This window comes from Pelodiscus sinensis, chromosome 1, assembly GCF_049634645.1.
Source record: "Pelodiscus sinensis isolate JC-2024 chromosome 1, ASM4963464v1, whole genome shotgun sequence".
NCBI lineage: Eukaryota > Metazoa > Chordata > Testudines > Trionychidae > Pelodiscus > Pelodiscus sinensis.
The window spans coordinates 106925255-106947525 of NC_134711.1; the positions used below are offsets into that span (position 1 = coordinate 106925255).

The window sequence follows — 22271 nt, forward strand, 5'->3', positions numbered from 1 at the left end:
AAAGTGCTACTAGACCATTTGTTTTCTATCACAGACTAACTCAGCTACCCCTGAAGCTCTATGAGAGTCCTAATGTTCCCCTATGCTGCTTCGTAGCAGCTCAAGATGCTGAACTAACTTTATTTGTGATTGGGGGGAATTCTTGCCTAATCGGCTGAGCAATGGCAGAGAAGTCAGACTTTGTAGCAATGTTCTCTCATTTTGCAGGCATCAGTTCATGTAGTAAAAGGGTTGGGTGACTGTTAAATCAGCAATTTTTGACAATGTCGTCAATTGCTAATTTACTTCAATGAGGCAACATTCCTGGGAAGCCTGTTAATATGGCCCTATCTTTATCCCATGGTGATATGAAACATTAAGAAGCAAGAACCAAAACCTTCCCTCCAGGCATGTCAGGGAATTCCACGTTTCTATCTGCACTCTGTGTTCTGCATTTCACAGTGGAATTAAGGATAGCTGTCAATGAGTCCTCAGTTGAGACACTACTTGTCTGAACATCAGTCATCTGGGACTTGCTGTCTAGAAACTAGAGCATTCAAAACTTCTTTTTAAGCATTTCCCTCTGTCAAGACCTAAGTGATCTGGATAACTTCCCCAGATTTTTGTAAGACCTCCCATTTGTTTTGGCGGGCAGTGTATAACTAGTTTCACCTTAAATGTGTGTTTTTTTTTTTTTTTTTTAAGGTATCTCTCAAGCTGGGCCGTTCCCACTTCTGTGGTGGCAGTTTAATACAAGAAGATGTGGTTGTAACTGCAGCTCACTGCGTATTCACCCTTGAGCAGTAAGTTAGACAATGCTGGTTTTGTACTTAACCTTTGAGTTATTTTATTAAAGCCCCAGCCTATTAGTAAGGAAACAGCCGGAATGTTAGTCTGTGCTGCTTCCCAGTTGGAGGAAAAAAATGGCACTAGAACATCTGAGGAAAAGCAGTGCTGTCTACGCTTATGATCTTTGTGCAGCAGTAGTGTCTAATCCAGGGCTACTAAACACGTGGCCCACAGCCCGTTGTTTGCAGCCCACGGTGCAGTGGAAGCCAAAACAAAAAAGTAGTCACTAAATGGCCTTCTGTTGATATGCATTTTTGTAGTTAAATTCCTGGACTGTCATTGCTCATTAAAAGTGCTGTCATATGGGTTGAAAGCAGGTAAATATTGCATTTTTATTAATATCAGCAGAACTGATTTAAATGGAGCCTGTGTGTTGTGTAGTCTTGCCTTAATCTTTGTATTCATGCCCGTCAGTGTGAAAAGCTATTTGCATATATATTTGCATGCATATGCATCACATTTAAGATGCGGCCCTTGGCATGTGCTGTGAGGTATCATTATGGCCCCCAGAGCTTCCAGAGTTGAGAAACCCCAATGGATTAGACCAGGGTTACCAAGCTATTTCATTCTGTAAGCTACTTCCAGTGCTAAGATCTTAATAATTCTGTTGCATGGCTTAATCAGTGCTGTGCCTGGCAGCTCTAGGCTTGATGGTTCATAGCCTCAGCACCTCTGGGCTTGCCAGTCCTTTTATGGAAGTAAAGTGCTTGAGCTCTGGCACCTCTTTCATTACAAATTAAGCCCTGCTCTTCTCCCCTCCTAACACTCCAGCTGCCAGTACGGGGTTCTCCAAATATTTTATCTTAAACACCAAAGAGGATTCCCTAATTCAAGGATGGAGAACCTTTTTTGGGTTGGGGGCCGCTGACCCACGAAACATCAGTCAAGGACCATACTCAAGTGAAAAGCCCCTCCCCCCAAAAAACTCACTGATGTTGGCCTCTGAGAAGGAAAAAGACACTGCCTACATTCCCTTTGCACACCAGAGCCTACTGGGGCCCAACCTAATAGATCTGGTGTGCTCCAGCTGCCCCATGGGGCAGCAGGGTGGCTGGAGTGCCAGCGCTGGCTCCTCAATGCTGGGGGGAGAGCCCTGAGCCTTGAGGGCTGAATCCAGGCAAGTTGTGGACTGCATCCAGCTCCTGGGCCTGAGGTTCCTCACCCTGGCCCTAATTGCTAGTGGTTCACAGGTCACAATTTAAAAACGTAGTGGAGCTTGTTGTGGCTAGGACTGTAACTTTGCTGAGCCTTGAACTTTAGGTGAACGTATTCTGAGTGAAACTTCACCGTGGTGCTACTGTGTGGCTTTGGTGATCTGAGTCCACTTTATCAGTAGAACCACCATAGTTTTGCCACCTTCTTGGCTTGCACCGAAGACTGAGTGGCCTTACTGCTCCGAGATGAGGCTTTTACCTAGCTCTTGTATCATGCTCTGCATCCATTGAGCTCAGAGATTGGAGGGTGGGGAATCCTCTCCATTTACTGACTGTACAGAGAAGGGATTTTCACAAGACCCGCCCCCCTCCCTCCCCCTTGCAACAGACTAGCACAGAACCAGAATAAATGCAGGGAATCTGAGTCCCTGACCACTGCCCTGTTCATTGGGCTTTGTTCCTTCCTGAGGAAGGAAACCAAAACAATCATTCTTCTAGTGCAGTGACTACTGGAAAAATCTGCAGAAGGCTCATGCTACTACTGCTCACGCTGCACCTCATCTGTGACGAACTGGAGGATTTTGCTTTCAGGAAGCTAGAGACAGAGGGGTAGGATGGCTTTATGCTGAACTAAGACTCTTGAAATCTGGATTCAATCCACAGTACTGTCAGACTTCTAGGCTCAGGCTGGAGCCCAAGATCTTGTGGCCTCCCATCCTGCAGGGTCCTACAGCCTAGGGCTCCAGACTTATAGCGGGAGTCTGCCCAACAGTGAAATGGCCCCTGCCTTGTTGAGCACAGTGAGCCTGGTGCAGGCCAGGTGGGGGCTTTTCTTTGAGCAGCCCTACCCACAGTGGGAAGTCTGACAGTACTGGGGATTGAATCCAGACTAGTCTTAGTCCAGTGTAAAGCCATTCTACCTCTCTGTCTCTAACTTCCTGATTGGTTATCCTCTCGTACACGTGTGTTCACAACTTAGATACTACAGTCTGAACCTCTCTAGTGCAGCACTCTTGGGGCCTAACCAGTGCCGAATCAGAGAATCTACCAAACCATGGGAGGTCAATATTGTCTAGTAGCGCCACCAACACTTCCATTGCTTACTCTGCTCTTAGAAGACATTTGGGCGTAAATTAGCATTGCATAACAGGACACCTAGAGCCAGGACTGGGGACTGTAAAACTTTATGGGACCAGAGGAAACTCGACCACACTCATGCTAAGTGGACCTCTGGCTAACTAAAGTAATTACGGACTGTGCATGTTGGCGGAACAAAGTGCCAGACTAGAGAGGTCCAACCTGTACTAGTCCTTCCCAAGAGACTATAGTGAATCCCCTTATTTTCACTTACAATGGCTCTCCTGTCATTTTAGTGTAGAAGTGAAGTGTGGCTTGCTAACTAACTTGGTAAATGCTAAATCAGGAGTCCACTGTAATGATTGTCCCAGGCAGCACCAAACTACCAGAGCTCATTCAGCATAATGACACATTGCTGTGCTCATAAACCCACAAGAGCTGTACCAGAGACATGACTGTTTCCAATTAAATATTAAACACCAGTGTTCCCGTAAACACCTAAAGCCCCCTCAAAGGTTTCATTCTCTTGGGCTCTCCTCCTGCTCCAGATCTTCTCTTAGTGCTCCCCAGCTCCCAAACACCATGGCTGTGTCTACACTGGCATGAATTTCTGGAAATGCTTAAAACGGAATACTATTCCGTTTTCCTTTTTTCCGGAAAAGGAACGTCTACATTGGCAGGCTGCTTTTCTGGAAAAGCCCTTTTTCCGGAAAAGCGTCTGTGGCCAATGTACGCGCTTTTCCAGAAAAGAGCCCCGATCGCCATTTTCGCCATCGGGGCTTTTTTCCGGAAAAGACTACTGGGCTGTCTACACTGGCCTTTTTCTGGAACAGTGTTCCGGAATAAGGACTTATGCCTGAGCGGGAGCAGAATAGTTTTTCCGGAATAGCGGCTGATTTTGTATAGTAGAGCATCGTTGCTTTTCCGGAAATTCAAGGGCCAGTGTAGACAGCTCGCAGCTTATTCCGGAAAAGCAGCTGCTTTTCCGGAATAAGTGGCCCAGTGTAGACACAGCCCATGAATTAAAACAAAGAAGGGATTTCATATGCAAAGGGCCTTAAAGGATGTAGACGCTCATTTCCCACTGATTTATGGTATCTTGGTCCTCTGTAAAGATCCTAGGCTAAAAGCTGCAGGTGATCCATTGCGACAAGCAAAATCCAGGCTGCAGCTAAACTTGTCCTTGTGGTAGAACAGAAAGCTAGTCACTTAAGAAATAAAACCTCAACAATATTCTAGCATTCTGACGCATGGCAGCCCTTTCAGGCATGAGGCCAAGTGAAAGTAGCATAGCTGGAAAAAGCTTGCTATTGAAGGCTAGATTCAGGCCCTTGGCAGGAAAGGATGTGGCAAGGCCACATGTTCCACAAGCTGAACTTCCCTGTAATGAAGAGAATTGCTTGTGCATAGCTGTTTCTGACACACACATGGAGCCAAGGCTAGCAATTTAAGAGGCTGAAGTGTGTTGGCAAACCTCTCCGTCATTAACCTTGCCCTTTGTTTGTCAGGAAACTAGTGGAGAATCTCATCGTGACTGTTGGAGAACATAACCTCAGAAAGGCAGACCAGCAAGAACAGAACATCCCCGTCTCGCAAATCACTGTGCACCCTGACTTCAACAGGCTTGGTTACATGCATTCTGATATCGCTCTGCTGCATCTGAAATACAGAGTGAAGTACGGTAAGGGAGGAGATGGAGGGAAATCACCTCAGAATAGCTTCTTCTGGAACAAATTGCCTAGGGAGGTTGTGGAATCTCCATCACTGGAGATATTTTAGAGCAGGTTAGACACCTGTCAGAGATGATTTAGATCAGAGTGGCAAAAAGGCGTCTGCAAGCTGGATCCAGCCCACCAAGAGTGTTGATCAGGCCCTTGAAGGCCCTGCCACTCCCCCACCCCCAGGCCAATTAAAGCCTGGGGCTGGGGGAGAGCGCACGACGCTTCCTCCCACCCTGTGAGCAACACGCAGTGCTTTGGAGGAGACATCACGTGCTCCCTCGCCCCCAAGTGCTGATTGGCCTGGGGGCAGGAGGAGTGTGTGAAGTTTCCTCTGCTCTTCCTCTTCCCCTTCTCCCCCCTACCCCACCAGTTGCCAGTGCTCGCGCAGGGCGAGGGAAGCTTCGCACAACTCCCCCACCCTCGAGCCGATCAGGAGTTGGGGGCAGGGGAGCGTGTGAGGTCTTCTCTCACCCTGCAAGCAGTGGGTGGCACTTTGAAGTGCCGTGTGTTCCTTGCAGGGTGGCGGTAGGGCAGAAGGAGGCTTCACGTGCTGCCCCTTTCCACGCCCCCAGGCAAATCAGGGTCTGGAGAAGGGGGAGCTGCACGAAGCTTCCTTTGCCCTGTCCTGGCCCTGTGAGGAGTGCACAGCACTTCAAAGTGCCATGCACTGCTCGCAGCGTGGGAGGGAGGCTTTCTGCACTTCCCTACCCCCAGGCCAATCAGGGCCTGAGGGCAGGGGTGTGTGTGAAGCCTCTTCCCACCCTGCCAAGGGCCTGGGTTCCTATTAGGAAAGGGGGGGGCAAAGAGGTTCCCCCTGCACTGAGACCAATTACGGTCTGGGGGTGGAGGAAGCCCAGAAGCATTCTGGCCACACCCCTTCCAGATTAGGCCCCACCCCTTCTGGCCTGGCCCCCAGCCAAAATTTATTGCCCACCCTTGATCTAGGTGGTGTCTGGTTATGCTTTGAGGGCAAGGGACTTGACTTGACTTGGTCCCTTCCAGTTCTAGTGCTCTATGTTGACAGTGAGATTAAGACTTGCTTATTGTTACCTATGTGCCTATTTTGTGGATTTAAAAAAAAATTAAGTCTGTAGTCATAGTGACTCGAAAGATGTTTAAGCATCTGGACCGTCCCTCCAGGAGAGGGTGGAGGGGCTGTCTTCTGCACTGCAAATGTTCTTTAAGGTATGTTCTTTCTTTCAAAATGGTCAAGTAGCCTTTGATCCCTTTCTCCTCTGATCCCCCAAAAATAAACCTACAAAGGTATTCACCTAGTTTAAGAACAAAGTTGAGCAAATGTGAGTTCTGAATGTCCGGTGTTGACCAGGACTCCACTTTTGACACATGGCCAGCATTCCTGTCTTCAGAGAATAGACTGCTCAACAGTATATACAACTGGACACTACTGCCAACCAAATAAGATCTACAACTGTTTCTTTCCCTTTGAAGCTACTGCTCCTTTTCTCTCCCCTTGTCTTTCCTCTAGTCTTGTTCTTGCTGCTTATGTGTCACTTGAATATGGCCAGCCAAAACAGTTTAAATTATTTTGTCTAAAACAACATGGTGTCTTGATTACCTCATTCGGAAGGTGATTGACTAGATTTATTTTCAGCCATTTGATTGAATTGCTTTAGAAAAATATTTGGCTCAGAGGTGCTGGCAGAACTTGATCCATTCTGTTCCCACAATAAAGGGCACTATTACTTTTATCTGGCTTGTGCAGGGAGAATGGCTTTTGACAACCTTGAGATCATGTCCTCACGTTTGTGTGCATTCTCCTTCTTAGGACATAGGGTTCAGCCAATCTGCCTTCCCCACAAAGATGAAGCATTTGAAACCGGGACACTCTGTGTTGCTAGTGGCTGGGGCAGGGTGTCAGAGGGTAAGTAAAATGTGAGGTGGTTGTGATAACATTGCTATGTGGGTAACGAGATGCAGAAAGACCATGGCTCCCTTTTCTGTAACAGAAATACAACATCTGCCAAAGGGAAACACAAATCAGTGGTTCCCTATTTTGCTGATACAATGATGTCAGGCCATGCTCTGAGGCCACTTCCAGACCTGATGTGCAGTGGCTGAGTGTCAAAAGCACTGGGATCTTCTTGCCCATAACTCTGCAGCTTCCTAGCACTATCCCTCCAGCCCCTCGCCACTTTCCATAAACAGTTAAGTTCCATGACACCCTTGTGAAGTAGAGAAGTATTCTTCCCTCTTCTCCCCAGCCCAGTCATGCCAATGGGGAAACTGAAGCACAAAGATGCCTTGGTGAAGGCCACATGAATCAGTGAGGAGCGTTAGTAATAGAACCCTAGTCTTCTGAGGCCCAGGTGCCATGATCCAGCTGCAATCTTTGTGCAGTACATAAGCACTAGATGAGGCATCTCTGCCTCCTGCCTAGTTACTTTTGATACAAAAGGAGATCACTTGGGCCTTAGTTGACTTGCACACACCAACTGTTAGAACATTAAGTGACGCTGTCAAAAAAATAAGTAATGGTAGAATTAAGGTTACCTGTGCATGGCATTGTATAGCCCTTTGTAATGTGTTCTCGCATCTTTTCCATTCATGCAGAATTAACTTTTTTTCTGTACACCAAGGCAATACGAATTTGTACCCCTAATAAAAAAAAAAACGTAGCTGTGGGCACTCTGCTAATCAGCTGGGCAGCATTTGAATCTCTTGAGTGACTGCACACAGCTTACAGGGAACACTGACCTTTCATGTGCTCAAATAACAGCTCCCCTCTGCTTTGGCTGCAGCACAGGAAAAACAGACTTTCTGTTCTCAGTTCCAGTGCTCAGTCAGCCCTACTCAGGGTCAGTTCCAGGGATGGGTAAGCAGTGCTGTCATCCTGAGTGTCAGGTTGGCCTTCAGATTTGGTGTGCTGTGCTTTTAAACTCAGCTGCCTGGAGCATCAAAGAAGTTTTCCATCCTGGTAGTGAAATGGCTAGGGCTGCTCCTTCCTCTATCAGAAGCAGCTATTCTAGGAAATATTCTCATGAGCCCCTATAGCCCTTGGCAGGAGAGAGCATGCTGAGTCACTGCACAAATGCATAATGCAGTTGCAGGTGCAAGCTGTGAGGGAATGGAGGATGCACTGGTCAAAGTTTAAATGCAGAACTTGAAGAAAAGTCTCTACAAAGCTGCAGGTTTTTCAAAGAATTATAACTTGCCCAAATTTCAATAGCTTTTTATGAAAACCACAAAAGGCACATCTGACACACACAGCCATCCCCTCCTCCCTCCCCTGCTGAGCTCCAAAGCATAGGAGCACCAGAGCTATTGAGGGAAAATGTCACCAGAATTACTTTGTGGGGGGAAAACCATGTACTTTTCCTAGCCTCATTCTCAGATATGGTCAAATCATTTTGGCTGATGCTTCTCAGAGCAATTCAGCCAGAGACAGGCACCAACATGGAACATGTTAACTCCAAGGGCTATAGCTTGTTGCAGACAAGGACTTGCAACAAGAGTTCTCGGATAATCTAAATTACAGGCAGTACCTCCAGGCCTGTCTGTGCAACACTGATGTTCTGGTGGCTAGGCTGTGGCGACAGATCTGCAGCACAACTTCCTGCTTTGTAGGGTTCTAGAATTTCTGATGTTGCCTGTTTCCTTCCTTCTGCAGCTGGTGAACTGTCCAGCGTTCTGCAGGAAGTGGAGCTCCCTATCATTGATAGAGGAACCTGCAGTGCCCAGTTAAAGCAAATGAATCTGCCTTCATTAGGAAGCTCCATGCTCTGTGCCGGCTTTCCTGATGGTGGGAAGGATGCTTGTAAGGTAAAGATCATTCAGTAGGATCTTCCTGTAGGATGATCTCTGCAAATGGAGGCAGACTCCAACCCTCCCCACCAAGCAATCCTCTACTCTTGTGTACCAGAAGGGCATCCTGCCCTAAAGAGGGAGAGGAGGAAGGAAGGAAAGGAATTGGATCTTGTCCATTACTACTTTTACATGGCTACTGAACTGAGGCCTTAAAAGGAGCTTCAGGCATATGAAGGCTTTGTCTACCCTCATCTCTTGGGGGGGGGGGGGGAGGAAGAGGGGGAACTCCCACTGCTAGGAGTAGAGATGTTAAATTGATTGACTAATTGAATAGTCAATGCAATTTGCATAGACTGTCCATTAGTCGATAAGGGCACCTCTCACCTTTGAACAGGCTACACGTCAAAGGCAAAGTGCTGCAGGGAGCATGGGGTCAGTGGGGGACTGTACTCCCCATAGTGTTTCAAAGCAGCAGCACCACATGGAGCCTGGGGTCAGCTGAAGTCTCCTGAGCTGAGCCTGGGCTCTGTGTGGCACTGCCGCTTTGAAATGCCACATGGAGCCTGAGGACACCCCAGCTGGCCCCAGGCTGCACATGGTGTTTCAAAGTGGCAGCGCACATGAAGCCTAGGATCTGGCTCCAGGCTCCACATGGTGCTGCTGCTTTGAAGCAGCCCCCTTCTCCCACTCCTCCCCCCTCCCTCTTTCTGATGGAGGCAGCAAGATGGGGGGGGAAGCAACTAGTTGACTAGCCTGTCAACTATCCAATAACCAAATGCTTATCGGATAGTCGACTAGTCATTCACGTCCCTAGCTAGGAGTGTTGCTGTAGATGAGGAACTGGTGCATTTAACCACCTTTTTATCTAGGCCTGGCTCGGATAGGGTTAAATGACCTGGTGAATGATATGCCTGATCCCTGTCTAAGCTGCTATTGTTACCACTGGTGAATCGGCACAGGTGGGAGCACAGTGGTAGCAGGCAGCCCAAAAGGTTACAGGAGACCCAGCCTAATGGAATTTGATGCTATACTACTGTACTGGGAGGAGGCTGAAGTAAATTCTTGCCTTCTCTTTAGGTTTTAGGAAAAATAGCTTCTCCATTTCTACTTGTTGTATTGGCTTCTCTTGTAGGTATCCTTCCTGCCCACGGCTATCTTAGCTGTTGACAGCTGTGTCCATCAGAACATCAGCCTTTCTCAGGGTTTCCCTAGTAAAGGGGGATTTCTACAGCCAGGAGACCAAGGGGTTCTTTTCTTCCCCAGTCTACACACAGTCCCTTGTGCTGCAGTCGTGGGAGGGCCAGCTGTAGTCAGCGTGCTGAGGTCCTGCCACAATGCGGCTGTTAACCTCTTAGAACAAAGGCAGTGGAAACAGTTAACAGAAGTGTGGTGATGCTGAGCCTTTGTCAGTCTTCCGAAGAGCTGCAACGTCACCTCCTGAGAGGGGAAGCCATGAGGTGATACCCTGAAACCGTTGTTACATTTGACCAAATATCTGCTCTTTTTCCCCTCTCCTCCTCCAACCCATGCTGGGCCAGGGTGATTCTGGCGGTCCCCTCGTGTGTCAAAGAGCCAGTGGTATCTGGACTCTGGCCGGCATCACATCGTGGGGAGTTGGCTGTGCAAGAGGCTGGGATGCTCTTCAGAAAAGTGTCAGTGAAAGGGGTTCCCCGGGCATCTTTGCCAATGTAGCTGAACTGATGGACTTCGTCACCCAGAACATTATCCCTGGTGGGTACATTTACCAGTGATCTCTCTCTGCCTGCTTGTCTATCATGAGGGTCAAGAAAATGCCTGTCATTAGTGATGTGCCGGAAGGGCCCACTTGGGTGGTCTCTGATTGGTCACCACCTATCTATGGGTCTTTCTAATGCACTTAATGTGTCAAGTGGCATTAATCAAATGGATGCACCAACTGTATCCTGCCTGTCCCAGACAATGCAAGTGTTAATTTTATTCTGTGTGGTGTTCTGTCTCTCACTGCAGTGCCAGATCGCCTTCTCCCACACTTCCCTGAAGGATGCAGCCCTCACGGAATGCTGGTCTTTGGAGCAAGTGGCCGCATTCAGTATCCCCAATCCAGTGAGAGTAACTACCCTAATAATAGGTATTCACTGTACATAATCAGAAACACTGGCCCTTCTGCTAAGGGCAACTTTTCATATGGCCCTTTGTGTCTATAGAGCCAAAAGGGATGACTGTCCCTGCAGAATATGTATAACTCCTAGCCATAGGACTTCAGCCTGCAATTACATGAATTCTTATTCCTGGCTTAGTGAACATGATCAAGTCAGTTTTGTGGCTGAACTTGTGGGTACATGTCAACTTTAACAAGCTAGTCTCTAAAGTTAAACCCCTTTCTAGTGGTGCTTGCTGGGATACTGGGCAACAATAGTTACCCAGCAAGAGCCTGTTGGGATGAGAAGCACAACTACTTTTAGTCTCATTCTTACATGAATAGTGCTCATAAAATTGACATACTTGGCTTAACATACCCTAGCCCTGCTGTTTGGAGCTGTTTGGGAGGGAAGGATGCAGTAACATGAATTTCACTCTAGCCCTGGCTCTGGTGTCTGACTTAGTTGCTTCTTTGTTTTCAGTCTGTGCATGTGGAATATAACTGTGCCGGAAGATAAAGCTATATTGATACAGTTCACCAGATTAGATTTAGAGAGCCAGATCACATGTGACTATGACTACATGTCCTTCTATTCAGACAAGAGAGAGCTAATTGGTATGTATAATATCTTAATTTCTCATTTAATACTTGGCATGGCAGGCAATTGGCAATATGAAACATGAACATTGACTTGAGCCCTTTCGTGTCTTATTCTCTTAAGGAACGTCTCACTGGCACTGATGCTAGCAAAGCTAAGTAAGGGAGGTGGGGAAAAGTTAGATATTCATGTCCATTACACAGCTAGTGTGTAATTATGGTGTGAAAATTCTGATTAAAAAAACTGTTCTATTGTATCTTTGACCCCCTTGGGAGGGAGCAGAGGAGAAAAAGGCCTGGCACCCCTGGGATTAAAGAACCTCTGGGCCCAGTTAGCCCCACCCCACTTGATCTGCAGCCAATGCCAGACCTCGAGTTGGGAGACCAGGAAGGAGCCTGGCTCTGTTCGGGGCTGATAGCAAGGAAGCAGGAGGCTTGGTTCAGCAGTATGAGGGCTCAAACCAGAACCTGCCTGCCCAGCAGCCATGGGAGCAAGTAAGCCCCCATCCCTACCGCTCTGGGCAAAGAGGGGAACCTATTAAAAAAACCCCAACTAAGGAGAATCTGGATGACTGCGGCCCCAAATTTAAGGACTTGGATTGGGGGTGGCTTGGAGTTCCTGGGTCAGGAACACAGGGGAAAAGGAAGCCAGCCTTCTCTGCCCCCCTCTTCAACAACTTTGCCCAGGCTCCAAGGAGTCAGCCACACTGCTGTTTCCACCTTAGTTTTTATGTGGTTCTTGCTCCTAGTAGCCCCATGTAACTGAACTGTCATCTTATTGGGCTCTTACATCAACAAAACAGCCCAGCTATTTCTGATGCTGGAGTGCTTACCAAAGGATGGTCAGTTAAAAGGGTACAAAGCGCAACATGGGGAGGTAAAGGCAGAATTCTGCCTTTATCTGAAATATATTTGTTTCAAACTTCTTACTTACTTAGCACAATGCCTGTTGCTCGACTGATATCTCATGATGAGACTTTCCCTTACTGTCTGCATGTAGTATCCACTCTTTACATGAAATTGCTAAAGAATACATGTCATGCAAATCTTTGCTGCTTCTATACTCTAAACCAGTGTTTCTCAACCAGTGGTATAAGTACCTTTAGGGGTACTTGACAGAAGTCTGAGGGGTACATCAACACAACTGAAATTTGGAGAACTGAATTTGTGTTGTGTTTTACAGCGCTTTATTATTTTTATTTTTGCCCGGCTACGATTAAGTTGTTTAAATGAATGTGTTGCAATGGTAGAAAAAATTGTGTCTAAAAACTGTAGGTAGTGGGGGTACTTATAAACTGTGGGGGGGAGGGGTTGAAAAAGGGGTGCTTTATTTAAAAAAAAAGTTGAGAAACACCGCTCTAAACAAAGCTAGTGGCCATGCGGCAGTACTGTCCTGCCAGTAAACCTGAGTTGGATTGTCTCTGGCTATTTTGAGTGCAGTTTTGTCTCCAGACATTTTACTTTGTAGGCAATTGATGCTGGAATAGTCTTTTCAGAGTCTGCCCTGGAAGGCATGACTCTGTATACAATATTGGAGTGTAGTGAATCTGAAAAGTGTGTGCCACCATCCTAACGAGTCTAAACTTTTCACTGCAGGTAAAATCTGTGGGGATGTGTTACCAGCCCCTCTGCTGATAGACTCCAATCAAGCAATTGTTAATCTCGTTACTGATGGAAGCAGCACTGGCAGTGGCTTTGAATTCACCTTCACAGCTATACCTAAGGAATCAGAAGCAGGTGACTTCAGACATACAGTCTGGCCACATGTCTCTGGCAGCTGATCCCCTTTAAGCCAGGAAAGCAATCCCCAGTGCATGTGGTGGTGGCTTTTTGCTTTTTAAACTTAACCCAATGCTCTAGGTTCTGGCTGTGGGAGTGTTGCAGTACTGATGGAAGAGGGAAAGATTGATACTGCTAATTACCCTGGCGTGTATCCCAGTAACATGCAGTGCCATTGGTTCATTGAAGCGCCTGCAGAGAACGTCATAAAGGTAATGAAGGAAGATGCTGCTTTTAAACCTCTGCCCTTGTCTGTGGAGCGAAGCAATTTAAAATCCTGCTAGAAATTATCTCCAATGCACAAGCCTGTAAGGTTTTTCACATATGACTTGCAAGAAGCTCAGTTTTAGCCAATTTAGATGGGGGGTTGGGGTGTAGCTCTGTATGAACTAGCCTTCTGAGCTGCTGCTGTTGCTGTAGATGCTTGAAGCTGGTTGGTACTAGCCCTTCCAATTAATAGAACTGCATCTTGGGAAAGCCAATGCAAGGTTTCAGCAGAGTTGAGGGAGAACCTGACAACCTGCCCTATATGCCCTGTCTTCCCCTTCTTCCAAGAGTGTTAAACATGCGGGAACAGTACTGTGCTAAGCAAGCAGTAGCTAGAATCCACGTATGTGATGACTGTGCCTACTGTGGGTGCCAAAGTGATACTTTGCTAATTGTGGCTTGGTGCCTGCCTTTCCTCCAGCTGTCATTGCAATTGCTTCAACTGAAGTGAGGTTACCTGTTAAACTAACCACACCTCTGCATACTTCTCCTCTCTCCCTCCCTCCCCCTGCCTCTCTGATCATGGAAAGAAACACTGGCCAGAAACAGACAAACTTAATTCCATTGCATAACGAATCAGCCCCACTACAAGAGGTGCTCATAATAAACTTGGTGATAGACTTCAAGTCCCTGCATCATTTCACTTTATTCAGGGTTACCCTAGGAATAGGGTTAAGGCTTTCTGGAGTGACAGCTAAGCTTGGAAATATCTAAGACTCAGAGTTAACATTTTGCCTACAAAGGTGGTGGTAAGAAGTTATTGACTGCCTTTTTTTTCTCCCCCCCCCCTCCCCCTGGTTATCTTTCCAGCTGGAGTTTGAAGACTTTGCTGTTGAATTAAGCGAGGGCTGTATCTATGATGCAGTTGTCATTTACAGTGACACTGAAGAGGAGCACCAGCTAGGTAGCCATGACTTAGTTCAATTTCCCCCTTGGAATCCATTACAGAAATGAACACTTACATAGTTTGCTGGCAACAGAATACAAGCTATGTGAATGACACATGTGGTAGAATTAAACCACTTTAGTCAGAAAATGCAGCATTACTCTTTCTACAGCAGCCTTAACTCTGCCTTGTTGTGCATCTGAGTACAGCAGAGGATTCCAATGGTGGACTGCAGAGAGCTGGCTGATGATGTTGGGCTTAACCCTGCCAGGTGCTGAGCACTGTGCTGTTGATCCAGCAGAGCACTGAAGTGTAGGGGCTCCAGTGCTCTGTGGGATGGAGACAGAGCTTGGCACCTTGCAGTGGTGCTGGTTCTCCACTTTATTTCCAGTTGCTGTTGTCTCATTAAAAGAAAGTAATCATTAAAGCTGGAAAGAGTTCTGTCAATTTCCATATTATCCTGGACTCTGCAGGTATGTCAATCAAATCACTTCATGAAATCTAACCAATATTTCTGGACTTTGGGGAAAAAACCCACCTTTGTTTAGAATTTTTGTTTTCTATGGTATGATTCTTAAAATCTCTAACACAAAGTGATACCCATCTAGCCTTTTAGGGTGAAATGTGAGGAGATAACATTATTGGACCAGTTTCTGTTGATGAAAGAGAAGCTTTTAAATTGCACAGTTCAAGTTCAGCTTTCGCCAATAGAAACTGGCTGGATAGAATCTTTTATCTCACCCGTCTTGGTCCCAGGATAGTGGAGAAACTGTGTGGCTACAGCAATACTGTGAACAACATTTCACTCAAGTTTTCAGCTCCAAATAGCCCTTTGAGAATTTTGGGGCTTTGTTCAAAGTAGAAATTAAACCAGACTTCAAAATCTCAGTCCTTGGTGACATGGAATTTCTTTCCTTCCTTTAACTTTACAAGTTAAAATACAGTTCCTGTGTTGAAGGGGTGAGAAACTCTGTACTCAAAGTGAGAAACCCTTATTACATAATTTCAGGACAACTTTTGCGCAGACATGTATGTGTCTTGGGGAGGAATGAGACACACAATTATGAACCTAGCTTTGCCACTTGGATTTGGGCAAGCCACTTCTCTTCTGTTAGCCATCAAGTAGCAGATGGGCAGTTGTAAATCACATGCCTTGAAATGTGATCTATATAAAGCTTTTAAATAAATATTGGAACAGAAAACAGAAGTTAGTTACCACAAATTTTGGATTCTTGAAAACATGTTCTTTATCTTGATTAAGTCAGATTCAAATTTGTATGGGCACTGACTTGTTTTTTTGTTTTTAAACCCCCAGAAAGCGATCCTGGCATCTCAAAGAGCTTTCAATTGGGTTTTCCTAAGGAAAATCCAACATTTCCTATGCAAAAAAAAGTGTTATTCTCTTCAGAATCCACATGTTCTGTTGGAAATTTTCCACTAGACTGGTATTTCTAGAGCAGCCAGGAACTAGGAAGGCTGGGTGCCTTAAATAAGCACAGAGAAGGGACACTGCTGGTTTTGCTCAAGGTCCTCACAATGCTGGTGTGCGTGCATGCAGGTTTGAGACATTGGGTGCCCATCACATATAGACGGCAAATTCAGCTTTTGTTAGAGGCTGTTAGTTGCATAAGTGCCTCTCACCAACTTGGGTTTTTTTAGTTCCCATAGTGGGAAAATTAGCAGGTTGTTTTCTTAGTATATAATAGCTTAATTTAGGCTGCTACTTCTTTCTCCTTGGGTACTTTTCTATTGTACTAGGCCAATGTTGGGGTGGGAGGAATCTGGGGAGAGGAACTTGAAATTTTTTCCTACATAATGACTTTTTGAGACAAAGGTATAAGTCCCTCTTCGAGTTTGTCTCCTGTGGCCATAGTTCAGCAAAGCTGAGAATGAGTTTAAAGTGATGTTCTGAATTTTAAATGCTTGGGGCTTTTCTTTGTGTTACAGCCAAGCTGTGTGGGTTCTCAATCCCCACCCCAATTCTGAGCCCTGACAATGACATGTTGATACATTTTGAAAGCGACGGGGAGAACAACTTCAGAGGATTTAAGGCTAGGTTCACCTTTGTTCCTTCAGGTTGGTAGAAAGTCCTTTTTGTGTTCTGAACGCTGGGTCTGATTTTTTGAAATAGTCCCCTTTCACTTTGTCAGGGTGGAACAGTTTCCACTGGTGCAATTCATTTCCTTAACAATGGAAAGGAATCAGAATTCCCACACTGGGAACCTTGACATTTGTTACCTGAAACTTGTGGATTCTTTGGCATTGTAAATTACTTTTGGAAGTGTTCCATCTGGAGACTGCTCTCCTATTACAGTAGTGAGTATGGGAATATGAGGTACCTCCCCTGAACATCTGCTGTTGCTTCTCTTTTTATATGCCAGCTACTGACATTGAAAGTTCTGGCCTTCCCTAGTTGGAGATCCTGCTCTAGGACTGAGGTTTCAGGGGTTGGAGGAAGACATGTGGCCATGTTTTGAGTCTAAAATGGGTTCTACTTATTCTGTCTGCAGTGGAAGAAGCTGAATCGGTAGTTACAGAACCAATTGTTCTACAAACATCCACTCCAAAGAATATCCCCATAGGTAAGCTGTTGGTAAACCCATTGTAATAGTTCCTCTGGTCTTATAACCAGAGGATCCTTTGGAAATGGACTTCAGTGTTGCAGGTGCACATGGGATATAGGATTTGTGGATCAGGGCTTGTCAGGTGTACATAGTAAGGAGATAAAAGCATATTTAGAGTAAAGAAATGGAGGGGGAGAGGAAAGGATATGCTCACATACCTTGCAGAGGTTGTGCTCATGCAGTGCCATGTTATCCATTTAGTTCAGGCCTGGGTAAAATACCATCTGCAGGCTGGATCCAGCTCACCAAACCACCAGATCTGGCCCGCAGATGCAGCAGGGAGCCTCAGGCAGACTCCCTGCCTGCCCCCATGTGCTGCTGAGAGAAGTGGCCATTGCAGGGCTCTGTCTGAAAAGCTGTGAGCCTGGGGAAGGGAAGAGAGGCTTCATGCTCTGCTCCCACCACCCAGCACAAGCCTACTGGCTTCTTTCTGGCCAGTGGGAGCTGCCTGTCGTCAACAGGTAGCTTGCAAAGCACCCTGCCCTCCAGGCTGGTAGATGTTCAAAAACCACATGGCCCCTGCAGCCAGTGTGGGGGTGGGGCAGGCAGGGAGTGAAGCAGGTAAGTCTCCCAGCCAGTAGGGCTGCCAGGTGTCCGGTATTTGCCCAGTTAAAAAAACAGAAAAATGTAAAATGTCTGTTTTCCTCAGATGGAAGGCCACATGGGACATTCTTCCCCCCTGCTGTCTGGTGGGGGTGGGAGGAGTGTGGGGATTTAAAGGCACAGTGACTTCCCCCCCCCTCCCCCCCCCCCCCCCCCCCCCCCCGCTCAATGGCATTGGTCCCTTTCTTTTTCTCAACCAATTTTTTTTCTTCCTGCCATGGTGTTTTTTTTTTTTTTTTTTTTTTTTTTTTGTGAAAGTATCTGGCACCCTCCACAGCTCAACCCCTCTGCCCCCATATCCCTTCCCATATCCTGCACCCCAATCCCCTTCCTCAGGTCACAACTCAAACTTCTGCACCTCAGTCCCCTGCACCCTAGTCCCCTAACTCAGATCACAACTACCTCCTTCATCCAAGCTACCTCCCAGACCCCACATCCTCTCCTGCAGCTCCTCCATTAATATGGAAGACTGCAGCCTTTGACCACATTCTTGGAGTGGCCCCCTAGCAAAAAATATTGCCCTCCCCCATCTAGTTTAATCCTTTCTAACCTGGATTGGTGGAGGGAACCTTGAAATTGAGATGTGTATTTATAGGCTGGGGGGAAGATGCTAGTGTAATATGGAATCTCTCTAAGAGTCCAGTTCTCAACCACTTGCATTTATTCTGCTCAATAAGTTACCACACCCAGCTATTACCTCAGTGAAGGGAGCCTGCTGTACTGCATCTCTTTGGCGGTCTCTGCTTTATAACTTCAGTTGAAAATGAAACTCATGTGATAGATGCAAAAGGAAGGAGAGTCTCTGATGCCAGCCTGCCATTCATTCACTTCCCAGCTGTTGTTTTGCAGATGTCTGTGGCTTTCCCCCATTGAGTCCCCAGTGGCTATCCAGACGTGTTGTCGGAGGAGAAGAAGCATGTCCCCATTGCTGGCCTTGGCAGGCAGGCTTGCAATTTCTAGGTGACCACCAGTGTGGTGGCGTCGTCATCAGTCCAACATGGGTACTCACAGCAGCCCACTGCATACAGTCGTGAGTAAATCTGTCTGGGATATGCTTCTGTGTAAGTAGTCTCCTCTAGGATAGAAAAACAATGCAGGAAAGTACCGTAGACTTCCGATAATCTGGCACCTTTTGGACCTAGGTAGTGCCGGATTATCAGATTTGCTGGCCAGGACACAATCTCCCTCCCTCTTCTCCCCCCCGCCCCTTTCCTCTTCCCATCTCTCTCCTCCGTGCTGTAACTTGATCCTCCTCTCCCTTCAATCCCCTTTGCTGAAGCAAAACGCTCTTCTCCGTACTGTAACACGATCCCACTCTTCCCCCACTCCCCCACACACCTTATACTCTGTCTGGTTACAACCAGCATGTGTGCTGAGCAGCAGGCTTTTAATCAGCTAGTCAGGAACGCTTGGAATTTTGATGCTGGAATATTGGGAGTGCCGAACAGTTGAATGCCAGACTATCGGAGTTTTACTGTATCCATGTTCCCATATATACAACTCTCTGTTGCTTGTTTCCAAGCCGTATTTTAGTCTTTCTCTCTGGAAAATGTCGGCTTGGGGAGAGGGCAGTGGTGAGGGGGTCACATGAAATCCAACCTTACGTATTTTATCAACTTCCACTTGTCATGGCAAAGCTCGGATCCATCAGTCTGCGGGGGAGAAAGCTCAGTGACTAGTTAAACTGCCCCTGAAAACTAAGCAAAGGATGCTCATAAAGAACACTGTCTATGCACAGGTCCAATACGGTTGTTTCCATTTTACAGAAAAAGTCGACCTCTGCACTGGACTGTCCTTGTGGGAGACCATGATAGAACCTTGAAGGAATCAACAGAACAGGTAGAGACTAAGACTGTAGCGATGCCTCTGCCTTGCTGCTTCACGTTAGACCTGTGTGTGCTCTAGATGAAAGCCAGGGCTAACAAAAAGATGGGTGCCTTGGGTGATGGAAGGGAAGAAGAGTATTTGAAATAAAATAGACTGTGGCCTTGCACACCAAGCCTAGCCCACAGTGAGACCTTGTATACTGTTCTGTGTTAGTATCTCTCTTAAACACTACGTGGCAAAATGCAGGTCTTGTTGTCTTAGCATTGGGCAATACATATCTGCACAGAATCACTTGTTGACCAGTGCCTTTTTATGCGCTAAACTGAGTCAAGGGGGAGTAGTTCTTGATTTTTCTGAAAAAGTGTATTGTCTTAGATGCAGGCATGCTGGAACAACTTGTATAGTGGAGGTGCTGAGAGCCATCAAACCAAACTGTAAGCCCCGTATAACATGAGATATAAGAGTTACCTCTTGCTATTGGACAGTCCATCAATAAGTAAGATCAGTCCTATACCTACAGCTCATTCTACCACACCACAAACATCCAAAGGCTAAGCAAAAGAGGTGTGATATCAGAGCATTGCAAGGCCAAACCAGCTGCAAGATGTTCCAGCAACATCTGTGTGAGAAACTCTGTAACCTTCCTGATGACAACAACATTGACATTCAAGAGCACTGGGATCAACTTAAAAATACCATTCATAATGTGTGTGCTGAAACTCTAAGCTATTCCACTCATCGGCACCAAGATAGTGTGGTGAAAACGAGGAAATTCTAGTCTTACTTCAACAGAAAATAAATGCATTTTGTAACTGGCAAAATGGTTCCCCTAACAAAAACATGAGGCCTATCACCTGCTTAAAGCCAAAGTCTAAAGAAGGCTGGGTAGCATCAAAAACAAGTGGTGGCAAGAGTGCCTCAGATTCAGGATTTTGTAGACCAGGGTGATATGAGAAGCTTCCTTCAAGCAACAAAAGCTATACTTGAACCAATCTTCAAAGGTCCAAACCCCTTAGGTTCCTAGGATGGCTCTACTCTTCTCAAGGACAATGCAACCATTGAATAATGGTAGAAAGAGCACTTTGAGAACCTACTAAATGGTGACTCCATGCTCTCTGAAGACACCATAGAGTTTATTCCACAACACTCAGCAATGCAACACCTTGATGATTTCCCCCATTTTTCTGGGCATACTGGAGTTCCTATCACCTTCCTAGACCAATAAATAAATCACAGGGCACCAGCCTCAGATGGCATCCCAGCTGAGCTATTTAAAGCTGCTGGTACAATGCTCCAGCAAAAAACATAGCCAGTTCCTCAACTGAATTTCTTCAACCAGTGAAGAAATTCCACCTGACTTCAAGAATACCAACATTGTTAGAATAGTCCTGAAACGGGGCAAATCTTTGTGCAGGAACTACAGAGGTTTTACTTGCTCAGATCCTACTAAACTGCTTTCTTCCCCTTGCTGAGAACTCCTTTGCAGATCAGTGTGGCTTTAGGCCATCTCAAGGAGCAACTAACATGATCTTCATGGCACAACAAGTTCAGGAGAAATTCAGAGATCAACATCAGGAACTGTTCATGGCATTCATCCACCCAATCAAGGCCTTTGACTTCTACGACATCAATTATGATGTCCTATAGAAGGTGCTGTGTAAGCTTGGCTGTTCGCAGAAATTCATTTCCATCATGAGACTACTCCATGACGGAATGACTGTTAACATTTTGTGCAACTGCTCAGAGACCAAACCATCCATTTGCATTGGTATCAAGCAGGGCTGTGTCATTGCTCCAACGCTCTTCTCCATTTACTATGCCTTAATTCCGATTCACATTCACAGCTGCTTTCCTGATGGATCAGGATTGAGTTGGCATTCTATAAAATACTCTTCAATTGTCAATGTCGCCAAACAAAATGTAAGATACTAAGAATTGGCATTGCTGACCTTCAGTATGTAGATGACTGTCCTTCTTGTGTGCACACCCAGGCTGATTTGCAAAACATCCTAAATCTTTTTGCAGATGTCTATACTAGCCTAGGTCTTGGGGTCTCTCACTCCTGTGTGCCAACACATCTTTTAGAAGGCCACTCAAATGAGCCCTCAGTCTTAGGGATCTACAAACAGGCACCAAATCCAAGATCTTGGTTTACAATGTGGTTGTTGTCATCCCCACCCATCTCTATAAGTTACCCAGGCCTCACACCCATAGACACCTCTCAAGTAGCTGGGGTGGTCCCAGGAGCACTACCTCAGGAAGATTCTCAGGATCAGCTGGGAAGACCAATGCACTCACTTCAGGCTTTTCTCTGCAGCCAACATCAGCACTCAGGTCATGAAGCACCAAATCTGCTGGGATGGCCACTCCCCTCCTGAAGCAAGTGCTCTTCCTTCAGGTCTGGGAAGAAAGGCTTGTGGAGGGCAGAAGAAGTATGTTTCAAAGACATACTGAAGGTACACCTTTAAAAAGGGAGGCGTCGACCCAGCAAACTTGGAGGACTCTGCATTGTACAGAACACCATGGCACTATACCGTACACCAAGCCATGCTCTCTTTGAGGAGAACAAAAGCGATCGTGAGAGGGGAGCAACAAAGGCGGAAAGAAAGGGCACAACACTCCAGCCAACAACTCTCTTCTCCAAGAGAACACCTGTCCCTTCTGTGGGGGAAAATCTGCAGAGCTCTTCAGCCACTTAAACTCACCCCTATGACAGACATCCTCACATCAAGGGATAGCTGGGGAAGGGGGGGGGGGGAACCCTGTATATGATGGAACATCTTTCAACCCAGAGGGCACAGCAGCAGCACCCATCGTTCCAGCATTTATGCTTGTATTTGCACAATGAAATAGAATCCTCATTCCCATCCTCAAGGGATTTTAAGACAATCTCTTCTATTTGGGGCCTATCCAAAGTACTGGAAAATATACATAATGACTTCCAGAATCCCAAAACTTCCGGTTTTTTACTCTATCCTGACGCTAGTCTGTCCTTATTCCAAAATGTACTCTGATAATGGAGCT

The 22271-nt window shown here is 46.3% G+C and overlaps 1 protein-coding gene across 2 annotated transcripts in view; it reads left to right on the forward strand.

Annotated features, from left to right (window-relative positions):
• Nucleotides 1-22271, forward strand: part of OVCH1 (ovochymase 1) — a 72501-nt gene that overhangs the window by 12951 nt on the left and 37279 nt on the right. For both annotated transcript variants that reach the window (XM_075940722.1, XM_075940721.1), the window contains exons 4-17: nucleotides 685-782; nucleotides 4568-4740; nucleotides 6567-6662; nucleotides 8409-8560; nucleotides 10084-10276; nucleotides 10532-10652; nucleotides 11146-11279; nucleotides 12858-12998; nucleotides 13122-13252; nucleotides 14118-14211; nucleotides 16141-16269; nucleotides 16704-16775; nucleotides 18270-18450; nucleotides 19187-19259. In XM_075940722.1, coding sequence (XP_075796837.1) covers nucleotides 685-782; nucleotides 4568-4740; nucleotides 6567-6662; nucleotides 8409-8560; nucleotides 10084-10276; nucleotides 10532-10652; nucleotides 11146-11279; nucleotides 12858-12998; nucleotides 13122-13252; nucleotides 14118-14211; nucleotides 16141-16269; nucleotides 16704-16775; nucleotides 18270-18450; nucleotides 19187-19259 — 1788 coding nt within the window. The remainder of the gene's footprint in view (nucleotides 1-684; nucleotides 783-4567; nucleotides 4741-6566; nucleotides 6663-8408; nucleotides 8561-10083; nucleotides 10277-10531; nucleotides 10653-11145; nucleotides 11280-12857; nucleotides 12999-13121; nucleotides 13253-14117; nucleotides 14212-16140; nucleotides 16270-16703; nucleotides 16776-18269; nucleotides 18451-19186; nucleotides 19260-22271) is intronic.